This window comes from Falco rusticolus, chromosome 8, assembly GCF_015220075.1.
Source record: "Falco rusticolus isolate bFalRus1 chromosome 8, bFalRus1.pri, whole genome shotgun sequence".
NCBI lineage: Eukaryota > Metazoa > Chordata > Aves > Falconiformes > Falconidae > Falco > Falco rusticolus.
This window is the reverse complement of record NC_051194.1, coordinates 18,500,437-18,513,848: the sequence shown is the minus strand read 5'-3', so window position 1 is coordinate 18,513,848 and position 13,412 is coordinate 18,500,437. Positions and strand designations below refer to the sequence as shown.

At 37.9% G+C, this 13,412-nt stretch overlaps 1 protein-coding gene across 3 annotated transcripts in view; it reads right to left on the bottom strand.

The window, feature by feature from the left end:
* The window catches only part of RANBP17 (RAN binding protein 17), a 163,416-nt gene that overhangs the window by 47,710 nt on the left and 102,294 nt on the right, over positions 1–13,412 (bottom strand). For 2 of the 3 annotated variants that reach the window (XM_037396943.1, XM_037396942.1), the window contains exons 19-20: positions 9,710–9,813; positions 3,457–3,545 (exon numbers count right to left, since the gene is read on the bottom strand). In XM_037396943.1, coding sequence (XP_037252840.1) covers positions 3,457–3,545; positions 9,710–9,813 — 193 coding nt within the window. The remainder of the gene's footprint in view (positions 1–3,456; positions 3,546–9,709; positions 9,814–13,412) is intronic. The other variant, XM_037396944.1, reaches the window with a different exon arrangement.

Below are 13,412 nucleotides of genomic sequence, written 5' to 3'. Positions count from 1 at the left end.
TAAGAAACACTAAATGAAAGTAACAAAAAAGTGGATATTACCCTGAACTCACAATTGAATTTCCATGGACGTATCTGACTGCGAGACCAAGGACCTTAGACTACAGTCTGATATTAGTATGGAAGAAAACAGATTAAATGTTCAACATCCTATCCAGGCAGACTGGGAGTAAATAGCAGAATGAAATATGTAAGGAGAATCATCACTGTTAAAAGCAGGTTTTCACCCTCTCAGATTGCTGTGCGGGTTTTTTCAGGCCACACCTGCATGTTCAGGACTGACCTACAAATTACAGCGACCGCATGTTATGAATACAAAAGACAAATAAACTTTCCAAAGCTGTGGTACTGGAATCATCATTGACAGCTTGACATATCAATATTTCAGGAAGAATAAATGACTTTCATATCTAGGGTTTTGGTGTTGTGGGTTTTTTTTGTTTTGTTTTGGTTGGTTGGTTGGTTTGCGTGATGTTTTTCTTTGCCTTTCATTACCGGACACTTTGGGAAGGTGCTATGCTTGACACCTGAAGCTGCTTAAAATAGTTGGAAATATTTTAATGAAGTCTTTTGAGAGATCACCTAATACAACTTTAAAACAAATTTTACTATTATTATAAGTATTTTCTCTTCATCCCTTGCCAGAGGAAAACTATAAATCTTGTCTCAGCTGAATGAACACCATTTATCATATTCATTTTCTTGTCAATACAATTATGAAAAGCCTTTGGCCTTTTTCCAAGGAGCCTGATTTGCTAGAGAAACTCAATTAGTATAAGCAAGCCGGCTACAGAACAACCCTGTTTGGCAATCTAGCCCAGCTTCTGCATACCTGACGATTCACCTCTAAACCATCATCCGACTAACTCGTAAATAACATCGTAACGGTAAAATACAAGATAGAACGGTGTCCCCCGTGCCTCCCTGCCTCCCCCCTCCCCAGACCGAAAGGACTGAAAAGAAATGATTTCTGCTCATTTTTGCCATCTACTGGACAAAACTCCAATCCTAAATGCTGCGATCAGGAAATCCCAACCCTCAGGTGAGAGATACCGGGTGTAATTTGTTTAGTTACGGACAGGGCTCAGACCCAAAATATTTCCTGCAATCCCCTGAAGAGTTTATCAACATACTCGCCTGCCAACGATTTACAAGTGACTATTTCTGACCATCTTCCATACAGAATAAACATCACCTTATGGTATATTAGAAGCTTAGCCTTTTATCCCTTGTCTTTTTGTACTTCTTATTTATTGAACGAATGCAACTAAATCAGATTTATTTTGGCTAAAGTTCTGTATTTGCCATTTTCAATACTGCAATACCAGGTCTTCAGACAGAATAAAATCTGTTTGAAAAACAGCTTTTCTTTGCTATCAAAGCCATTTTCTTGTGACATATTTGTGAAACTACAAAAGAAATATGTTAATCAAAGGATACTGAAACTTTGTATGATAAAACTGGCATCTGACCCTCCATTCTCCTCCGTTTACTTTTCTGTTATTTATACACAGTAACTAAGAGCTGTGATAATAGCAGCTTATTCTGCCGTAATGCTTTGGATCAATAATGGGATGAAGCTGGACTCAGCCAAATGAGGTACGATCCACTGAACAGAAGCAGGCACTTATCCTTTACAGCCAAAGGTGAGGAAGAAAAACCATTCTGAACCTGTGCAAAGGAAAAGAAACTGAGAAGGCCTGAGCTTTAATTCCCCACAAAGCTGTATTTCAATCTGTCTTTCTCGTTAATACAGAAAAATGAAATCAAAAAGTTGGAGGCTGTTTTTATTTATCTGAAATAAACTTAATTAATAAAATGCAAGGAATAAATAAAAAAAAATCAGGAAGGGGTCCTGAGGATTACATATCCTGGATCCTTGAATAAAAAAAAAAATCTCGATGGATGAATCCATTTCTTTCAAATGGAGAGGAGGTAAATCCCTCCTCCTGCAACTGGAGATTTGCAGTTCTGCACAGGAGAAGAGCATGATACACATGCTGTACTAGAAAAAACAAAGTAAAAAGAATTTGAAATGAAAGCAGCACTGATCTGCTTCTGCACATCTTCCTGATTTTATTAATAAGTTTTAGGGTAACACAAGCACAAACAGTGCTAATGAAGTTAAATGTACCCAATGGTGCCCACTAGAAAATGAGATGCTAATTCACAGTCTGGCTTCAGTAGTTTGTGATTTATTCCTCGCCCCCCCCCCCCCCCCCCCGCCCCTTTTTTTCCCTCCTCTCTTCTCCAGTCCTCTAAAACTGAAATTAAAGGATGCCTTCCACTGATTTTAAGAGAAATAAAGATTACGCTGCTTTATATTTCAGACTTACTTTTTGCAAGCTGAGCCTGCACATAGGCAGAATCACTGCGGGCTTGTGAGGGTCTTAAACAAGGCTTATCTGAACGGTCATCAGGCTTCTAATACCCACCGGACAAGGACGCCTGCCAGACCATAGCAGGCTCTGCTGTGCAGCCTCTCCGTCCTTAAAGGCTGATTTCCCAGCTCCAGTTCTACATTCGTGCGTTCCTCCTTCTTAACCAGGAAGATTATTAGTGAACAGTGGGGTCTCATTATTTACTTAAAATAAAAATATTTTTAAAAGCTCGATTTCTAGTAAAGCACGTAATTATACTTGAATGCAATTTTTCCTGTCCATAAAATAAACAAATACGTAATTAACTTCCATAGCTTTGTGAGATCTAAATTAGAAAAGAAATATTTTCATAGTTACTTCACTGTGTATTTCAGCAGTTTGTTACTAATACGACTGTGTGCCTGAAGAGAGAATTACAGTTACTGTATTTATAAAAATATAAAACATTTCTCTATAGTATTAAGAAAACACCCACGAGTATTATTGTATTTGTTGGCATTAAAATGCACACAATATTTAAAGGAAATAGACTTCCATTATTGTTATATATTGAGGAAAACGACAATCTAAAGATTTTGATTTTGTTTTCAGATTTCCGTTTTCTTCTGGATCAAGAAGACTGCAGGTATTGTGATATTAATAGAGTTGACATAAACAGAAAGTAACTGACTAAATTAAAGACATGATTCATACCACAGAGAGGAATCTCCCCAGATAGCACTTGTATAGTATTTTTTTAAGCACTTTTGATGTTAAACCAAATGTAGGTACATCGTGTTTGGAGTTACAGACACAGTGTTTTTTTTAGAAGGAAAACATGAGGGATTTACGGAGGGAAGAAACCCACTTGGATATGTTTTCTAGATTAGTAGTGTGACACAACAAAAAAGTGACCTCTCTGTGGTCTTTCCCAGTTAACTGCATGGTTGCCATTGTGCTGTAATTTTAGCTGATTACACATTAGTTCATTTAGCTTTGTTTCCTCTTCCCCACTGTGCCATACTATTAAACTAATGCAAGGGGCCTGGTATCCCTCTGTGCACAGAGCTGGTATTGTCACAGTGTAATAAGGATACATCCAGTCAAACAGCATGGTGTAGCTGGTCTTTGTGTTTAGTGCAAAGGCAATCCCTCGAAGATCCCTTGCCAGCCCGATCAACATACGCTGTCAGTGGGAAAGAGACACAGTAATTGATTTTCACGTTAGCACAGAGCAGATGGAGTAATAATCAGCCAATAATGACCACATATCTGATTTTGATTCATTAGTTTAAATGAATCGCTCAAATCTTTTTTTTTATAAAAACCGTAAAAGATTCTTTTAACAAACAAGATTTCCACAAATACTGTAGTGAAACACTAGCAAAATGCTTTTGATTATTCGATATGCTATCCTAATGAATAATGCAAATTAAAACATAATATATGAACACTAGGTATTAAAGTTTACAAGTGCTTCCTGTATTAATATATTTACAGTAATAATAACAATAAAACGTTAATTTAAGCATGTAATATTTTGAATGAGGTGTAAGACTAACTGATACTCATAACAAGCTATAATTAAGGTTGCACTGAGATTCTTCCTGTATGTTATTTTGTTATTTTAACATATCTTTTTTTTTTAAAAGTAATTTTCCAAGTTAGGTTTCTTCAAAAAGTGACTTTTTTATTTACAGAAGACCATGCAAATCTATCTGTATTAAAGTTGGTTCTGAGATGTGATTTTTTTCCCCTTTAATGGCTGAAGTGTGGCTTCAGAATCCTTCTAGCTCAAATCCAGACATTTTGTGCATAGATAATTAGCCCCTACTAAAGGGATGTTTTCAGGATAATTAATAGACATCAATATGAAATACTAGGGAATGAAAAATATTTTAACAATATAAACAAACTTTTCAGTTTACTTAAGACATAAATATTCTTTTTGACAATTAAGTAGTTTTTATAAATTTTATCCGTGTGTTGCAGGTGGGGTTTGCACTCCCCCCCACTCCCCCCACCCCCAAAAAAAAAAAAAAAAAAAAAAAGACCATAGTACTGCAGAGTCTGGTAAAAAAAATAATCATAGAAGCATGGCAAAAAAACCCAGTAAGGAGTTCTTGCTTTAAAACCAGAGTTTTCAATAATGTACCACTTGGTGCTCACGCTGTAATATTTATAGTGTTGCGAAATAACAAAAGATAAGACTCACATATTAGTTTTAACTGATCACATAAAGAGCAAATTACAGCTGATGCCTTGTTAAACTGCTAAATGTCATCTTACACAAGGGCTAATTTCTACTCCTCGTATACAGACCCATTAGTCCAACTGACTTGGATGGCACGCACATAGATTTATCCAAGGATAAATTGAGTTCTCTACAAAACACTGGTGAGGTTGCTAAGAGTATTTTAATATTTGCATTTCCTTTCTGTTGTGCATTGAAATGGCCTGAACTTGCAAGATGCTCAGAGGTCTCAACTCTCATTAACTTTAATGGGACTCTGAAATCACTAGAGAGGAAGTGTTCAATACTGAGAAGATGCAATATAAAATTGTAACTTTATCTTTGTATCCATCTGTATTTTCATACTTTGAGTGCTGTTTTGCCCACAGAAAAAAATAACTCTTTAGCAGGCATGGTGGCCAAAACATAAAGAATGTTAACAACCTGGCAGCCACACTCTGTGCTTCTTTCTGAGGGCATACATTGATTTTGGTTCCCTTGCCCACGCTAGCCACAAAGAAGGGGACAAGCAAGACTGCACAAAGGAAAGGCTGGAACTGGGAAGAAGGGAAGCTACAGCCCCTGGCAAAACGTGAACTTGCCTTTGTTTGAGGAGGCGCCTGGAGAGAAAGAGCTCACCGTCTTACTGGGGTCTCTAAACATGGATCAGAAAAAGACAACCAGCCAAACCCATATTCCTCTACTGTGCTTATTCTGTCTTTATAAAAACAACTGGTTAGAAGAAAACACTCTTTCGCAAATATATTTAAGAAACAGTTTGGCTGCGAGACTTTAAAAACTATTAATAAAAGCAGACGTGCAACTTTCTTTAAACTATGGTCTCAGATTTCTGGAAACCTACACAAACACCAGGCAATTTCAGATGCCATTTGACCTTGAATTGTAAAGAAAGTTGAACAACTGCTACATAAACTACATTTCTCAAGTTTCTATTCTTTAAATTCAGGTACTGTTATTAAACAGGCCATACCATTAACCATGCTATTCTTAATAAATGACCTCAATCTACAATGCACCATATCCTGGCAAATCCCAGAGAACTCCATGTTCAGATACTATCCATTGGAACTCAACTTTATAAAATAACACTGCCTACAGTTGGCAATGTCCGAGCAGCCTCTATAACAGCCTACAGAATCCTAATCCATTTAAGTCACTGGCAAAAATACCTTCAAACTCTAACAGGAGCAAAAGTCACCCTAAATTCCATTCTTGTTTAAGTCACATTTAGTAAGACCTCCCTGGCCGGCAAACCCTAAAATCCCAAGACAGTCTAGTTTTAGTCCATTATGAATTTTCAAATAGCACTTAGGTGCATAACATTTATTAATGCCAAACAACGTTATCCACTTATACATCCACTTTTTGTCCGTCATCCTGTGGGATTCAAAGTGCCTTGCAAACTTTGCAGAGTAATTTGAAGAATACATGAAGCTACTGCTTCATTCACGACTGAACACCAGCCACGGCTAGGGCAAAGTGACAGTAAATAACACCACCAGCACAACGAGCAAGATGAGAAGTGAAGAAGAGTAAATACAAGAGGCATAGCAAGAGGAGCTTGTCAGCAGTATGTGGGTTTATGGATAGCTCTTCTTGTTCCTGGAACAATTTTGTTCAAATTTCGGTTACGAAATATTCTTCCCTGATTGTCAGTGACAGGTTTGTTTACGATTAATTAAAACAAAGCCATTTTAAAAATAAATTCAAGTATTTGGTTTCAAAGTCCAGAAGAAGATTTTTTCAATGGAAAGGAGCTGAAGATTTAGATATTCACAGAAAAAAACCCTGTGACTTGCCAACACGTGCCAAGTGTCTGACTAACGCAATTTAAAACAGACGAGACTACTCAAGCCACCCACCCCCAAAACGGGGCTTGTAATGGAAAGTCTGACAGACCCTTAACTATAGTGGCACTACTGGGTGCAGCTATAATATTACCCTCATAATTCTACTATATAATAACAACAAAGGAAAAAAAAGGTGAAGGGTCATTGCGCTTTGTCTTTAGAATTAAGATGGCTGTCTTCATCCTTACAGCATACTCTTAATTCTGGAGACACGTCTTAATAACCTCTAAATAGTTCCAACAAAAGAGCCGTGTCAGAGGAATGAGCAGGCCCCAAGGTGTTTCAACTGGAGTGTTTTCATCTGCCTTTATTGCTCTATCCCTCTCCAGAATTAAGGCAATAACCTGTGATAAATTATTCAGGAACTGCTACAGGGATCAAAGCAAAATCATTCTGTTAAAGTGCTGTTTGCAACATTTGGCACTTAGTGTGAAAACTTTTAATGTGTGCAAGCTGAAAATCAAGGATTTTAAATAATTTAACAGCATGGAGTTTCTACAAACCAGCTAAAGATAGCATGTTGCTATTTAACTGCTTTTTCCTCAGATCCTTTTTTTTTTTTCCCTGCGTTTCTAGCAAATCTGATGATGTCACAACTATAAACAAAGTGCTACTGAGATTCCGGCTACCCGGCTGATATAGTACTTCACCGGATTGGCAAGAAAACCCCTGAAATTCTTAGGAGAAAATCAGCCACTGTTTTAATACTGGACATTTTCCCTATTAATATAAAAACATGAAGGAAGTAGGAAGGAAAAAAAAAAAAGGAAGAAGAAAAAAAAGGAAAGCAAAGCACATAATTACTTAAGCCATCTTCAATTATATTTGATCTCCCTGGAAAAGAAACCTAAACGTACGTTTTGTATGCAGATGTAATGATTACAAATGTATTTTAAAAAGAAAGAGCTCCCTTGTTGCAACTGTTTTTCAAGGATGTTTTTCAGAAATATTAAAAAACAACAAAACCCCAAACCCTAGCCAGTTAGAGAGTCCTAGTAAAAACCACAAATTAAATGAATTTGGCAGTCCTGGACCATTTTCATAGTGATATTTTAACAGTGTCATCTCCCTGCGGATTGGAATACTAAGCATTTTATTGAAGAACTGAACTGTTTTTGTTTTCAGTACTTGCAAAATGAAGTACCTGAAAGCGCTTTTGCATGTATTATTTATTCATCATGATAGAAAAATAGCTTTAACCTAATAAATTACGTTTAAGAGAATTTAGAGCAAAAGTTTTGTTTATGATATAGCAACAGATTTAGTTCTTTATCAGTAGCTTAAAGCACCAAGTTTTCTTTATACAAATTAGACAGATGGTGCTTACAGTAGAATTTACTAAAGGTCTGTCACAACAAATGCAGCCAAGCTGCATATTTAATCACTGCAGAACCTTGTCTACCTGCAGCTGCCAACTGCTAATCCAATTTCCCTGATAAATGTGGCAAGAGACACGATCAGCAATAAAGAGCATCTAACTCCATTTTCCTGCAGGGCGTCTTTTGATGAACATTTAGGACGGAAGCATGGAGTGCACTGTGTGGCCCTGGCTTGTGGCAGCTGCATGCATTTTGAAGACACAGTTCTCAGGTTACTCACTTAATTCTGCCACTATCATTATGTTGCTATTGATCTCAGTAGCTCTTGTCTACACAGCATTACTCTAGATGAAGCTGAATCAGGCAGTTATCATGCATCAAACTTGCTCAAAAGCCTGGAGATTTCCCCTTAATTACTTGTGATTTTATTTGCAAATACCGTTAAAGTGTAATCAAGCAGTCACTTTCCAGGGTCGTTAAGAACTTGCTAGTTTAGGAATATATCACTGGCACTCCATTAAAATTTCTCTACTAAGACAGTTGCAAGCAAACCAGACAGGACAATGGCAAAATTATTTTAATAACCTGAACCCTCACATGAGATTAACAGTTTCCTACAGAAAGGATAACGCTATCCAGTGACCTCTCGTTCCAGTTTTTCGGATTTATAACTTGAAAAATATCAGAGATTAATCCAAGATAGATGAACTGCATCTATTTTTAAATGAAAAGTTATTAAAATTAAATACATAAAGCAACAACAAATGAAGAAGCTAGAATTAAATAATTGTTGAAATAACCCCAAGTACTATTTTTTTAAAAATACTCCGTCAATTCAAGCGATTACTGTGAACTGTGCATCTCCTGGCAATGTCACAGATGCAGTGCAGACCAATTAATTACTAAATATTTCTAGCATATCTGCTTATTTTCTTAGGAAAGAAAGTGGGTAAATACGATGATGTAGTCTTTTAAGTTTCCATCATATTTTAAAACAGTGAATTAAAAATTACTGTTGGGGGTTTCTTCAGAACCGCCCTGCGTGGCTGCAGCCAGCACTCCAGTGTGCATTGTTAACTATTTATTCAGTGACAGTAGAAGGGATCTCTTTAATGCAAGAGTGCCCTCATGTATTATCATTCCTGATGATGCAGCTTCTATCCAGCAAGTCTTTTTCTTCCCTAAAATATACTGTTGTTTTGACACAAACAGCTTGCTACACTTAAGGATTTTACTAATAAAACATAATGTTGTGTTAGATATTATGACTGTTGCCACAGCTGAACTGACTTGTCAAATCAATCCTAATATGGCTCCCACAGGCACATAAAAACCTTATTTAGCTATCAGTTATCCTAATCACTTTGTTCAGTTTAAGGGTGCAATACTTCAAGACCAGTTCCTATTTATACATATATGCCCAGCCATTTAATAAAGTCTTGATTTATATAATAAATTCTTCTTTGAAAAAATACTTTGAAGCAGCAGTGTTTTATCTAGTGTGTTACAGTATGTCTCCTCACACCCCCAAATAAATATGTTAATACACACAAACAGGATACTTGCATGTCAAGGGTGAACATTAGACATGTGACACAGGTAAGCTAGCACTGAAACCAGATTTGTCCCTTCGATTATAAGTGGGGCTCACATGTGGTCACTTCATCTGCAAAGCACTGAAAAATCCCAAGGCTTTTAGGAAAATCTTTGTAAAGAGTTTATTTAGGAAGACAGCCATTCGTAGCCTTTGTATCTCTACGTCTGCATTCCAAATACACATATAATGTATACAGGTATAAATATACATACAAGTATACAGGTATATACATGCCAAGAGACAGCCAGAAAAGAAGACAGCTTGTATCTAAACGCTTGCCCCGCTATCTCCCATCAATAATTTCTTTCCCTACAATTGAAACAAACCTACCTTTGCTTCTTCTTGTTCAAAACTACTGTTGAATATCTGAGTCACACTTTCAAACGAAACTGTGAGGGGAAGCATGAAATTCTCAAACTCATCCTCGTCTTCACCTACAGGAAAAGAAATCAAAACAAAACAGCAAAAGCATCACATTCACACTGTCGTTGGAAGGGTCGGCCTCCTAGGCTTTCATAGAAAAATCTCACCGACATCATGGGAACTTTCATATGACCTACAGGAACAAAAACTTGAGGTTTGATATATTTTTACTGAGCTATCACCACAAAGACAAATTGTTGACCACAAACAACTTGTATCTGAGATCGGCACGTCTCCGCATTTCATATTTCTGTTTCCTCTGTTAATCTGACAGCAATTGTTCAGTACCCTAGAAGAATATTCAAACAAGTCAAGACTCAACAGTTCAAAAACATTAAATTTCAAACCGCAACAACAGATTACACCCTTTTCAAACGTGTACTTTGTAGTATGATGTTTAAATCACAATCTTTTAGGATTGCATCCTATTTTTTTTCCCTCCTACCTATTTAGTATACAGAATGAAGCTGCCATGAAAATTAAATCTGGACTGTGTTGGGGTTATTTACGTGACTCTATTGCCTTGTTTGTTTCAGAAGGTGTGAATTTAGAGTAAAAGAAACAAGATGTGGGCAGGGAAAAAAGACATTGCCTTGGTTAGACAGCTGAAAGATAGCCTGGAAGCCTGGATTGGTTTTTGGTTCGTCGTGACGCTGAACAAGTAACTATGAACAGCAACTTTTTAGAAATGGCAATTTGCATGAGGATTCATACTCACACTACTTACCTTTAGGCCCTTAATGAGGGTAGCTTGCCTCTCGCACTCAGAGTCCCCTTGAGAGTAATTCAGAGTAGGAATTTAATTTATGTTCTTTAAAGAGTTCTTTGCTATAGGGCTTCTCTCTTCATCAGCAAAGTCTGGCAAACTAAGTTGCAATTGAACTTCGGAAGAGTCTTTTGTGTGTCAAATTGGTTGCGCAAAGCTACTGTGAGCTTTGCAGTTTAGTTTCTACATCTCAGACGCCCATCTGTAAAAGGGGCACCAGCCCAACCCCTTAGCTCTAGAGATGCTGTGAGGACCAAATCGCTCACCCCAGCACAACAGTAAGAATGACAGGAAAGGCCAAGAAGAAGAAAAGCCAGGAAGGAAAAACCAGTCACAACAGAGAGCAAAGCGTGGACTAACACATAAATCCAGATAGGGACACAGCAAAAAAAAATATTAAGTAATAAAATCCAAATACTCAGTAGCTTCTCATTAAGCAAGGATGACATCTTCCGTACTGAAAGAGGCAAATATCTTCCGAGAAATAATTGTGATCCTGCAATTAAAACTGCCTCATATCAATGCAAATATTTACACTGGAGAGGAAAGGCAAGCTGCGGAGGCAATCCCACCTATGGCACCTCCTCAGTTCCCAGCGCTTGCCTTTGTGACCTCCGCTGCTTCCCTTTAGCACAGGGCTTTCCTGCCCATCTTCCAGGGTTTTTTTTAAAAGCAAAGGAAATACTTTCAATAACTTTCTGCTACTGCACTGGCCAGCCAGAGTAGCAAAGCCTTCGAATCACAACCTGTGCTCCAGAACTTTCTGAAACTAGCAAAGGACTGACCCAAGCCCACGACCGGCACCCCACACCCGCAGCAGAGGCGCAGAGGGCCAGGCGCTCTGCATGAGACTGCAGTGCTGCTGCTGCCAGCCGTGGCAGCTGGTGGACTTCGGGAAGATCCATCCTGTCCATCTTGGCTTGTCTCCTTTGCCATCTTCTCTCTGCTCCTTTCAACCAGAGTCACTCTGGTTTTTTTGTCATTTCTGGACCCTTGTGGCCCCAGACTACTCATGCAGTGTTTTGTTTCTCTCTCCTTCCTTGCCAGCTCCAGCTCCTCAGGCAGTTCCAATGCGGTGTGAGCTCCTGAGCTCCCCATCTCTTTGCTCCACAGCATCAGCTTCCTCTTCCCCTCCTAGAAGCTTAAACTGTTTCTATATGCATTGCATATCCTGATACTTTTCTCCTTTTAATTGCTTATCAGATTTTCCTCAGAGGAAAAAAATTAGTAAAAGGCGGCCAATCATGTAGAAAGAATCCTATGCTGGTACTGTTCCATGTCAGCGCACAGATGAACAGAAGCCACGAGGACACTGCTCTGTGCCAGGTCAGGGTGCAGTTGCCGTTCACAGAGTTCTCAGGAGAAACCCAAATTATAAGAAGATAGCAAAAGTAATGCTGTGTCCCATCTGCAGTGCTGCGTGGCATTGGAAGACCATTCCATGAAGATATTATGCACATGTCCAAATTCAAGGTGGACCCTTCCTGAAGGCAGAATCTCCAGCACACCTTGTTAAAAAGTTGAGAAGACAAAAGAACTACCAGAACGCCCAGTGTTGCCTGGGTCCAACACTGGAATGACAAGCCAGCTCATTCTGGAAATGGGTAACGGGAAATCTTATCTGCTATTTTTGTTTCCAATTTCAGTGCTGGCAGTGACGAAAGAATACACAATTAGGACCTCACAGAGTACCGCTCTTTTAATAAAATAATTTGTATGTTTTAGGAAAGCAACACCAACGACTTCCTATACATTTCTTTTGCATTCCCATACAAGCCACTTACACATCCCATGAACAGTGCAGTACTAATAAGGAAAGGAAGAAACTATCCTAAACCAGCGTACTGTGGCAAATTGCTCATTTTCTGAAATTCAAACTACGCACACATTGTCTGAAAGAAAGAGGTGCCTCGCTTCTACGTTTTAGTAGATCTGTGTGTGGCTTACAGCAATAGTGCTTTAAACTTGATGCACTTGGAGAGGTTTGGCACTGAGCGTGCCAACATACACCTGTAAGCACAAGACACTGACAAATCATGCTGAACAGCTCCTGACGGTGTTTTCTACAGCTTAAATCTACTACTTTTGGTATTGCAGAGGAAAAAGTGATTAAAATCTATCAACCCTAGAAAAACTTTCATGTAAACATAACTTCTACTGGTACTCTTGTATTAGTTTTGGTTACTATATACTTCACACAAAATAATACTCAGCTTACTTTAGAAGTCTTGGACAAAATGATGCAATTCTAAATGCCAAAAAAATTATTAAAAACAGAACCTGGGGCACACAAGAAATTCAAAGTCTTGAGTATAGTCATGAGGTTAAAGTAATTCAACAGAAACCAAGTGCATTTTGAAGCAAACAGCAATTAATATATTACTGTTCATCCCTACTATAATTACATTTTGCCAGTCACTCCAACAGCACATTGTTTAAAATGTAAATATTCTGAACTTACTGTATTTAACTAATTGTCAAAGATTTCTACAGCAATTATTTAGAACAACCCCCATCAAGAGCAATTCATCTTAATTTTTTTTCCATGTAAATTGTTTATCATTCATATAAAAGGGTTTTATGTAAAGCTCTTCACTTAATTTGAAAAAAAACCCAGAGAACACAATTGGTACAATGCTGTTTTATCTAAAAATGCCAGTTCACTCAGGCTGAAAACAGCTCTGGATTCACGAGGTAAGAATGCTGCCATTTAATGCTTGCACAAACACACAGAAAGGACAGTTTGTGTACACCTTACTTACCAAATTCGGATTCTAAAACACAACTTGCATGCTCTTCTATCAGTTCAAACCCAAACAAATTTATTCCAGGAACACAACTGAC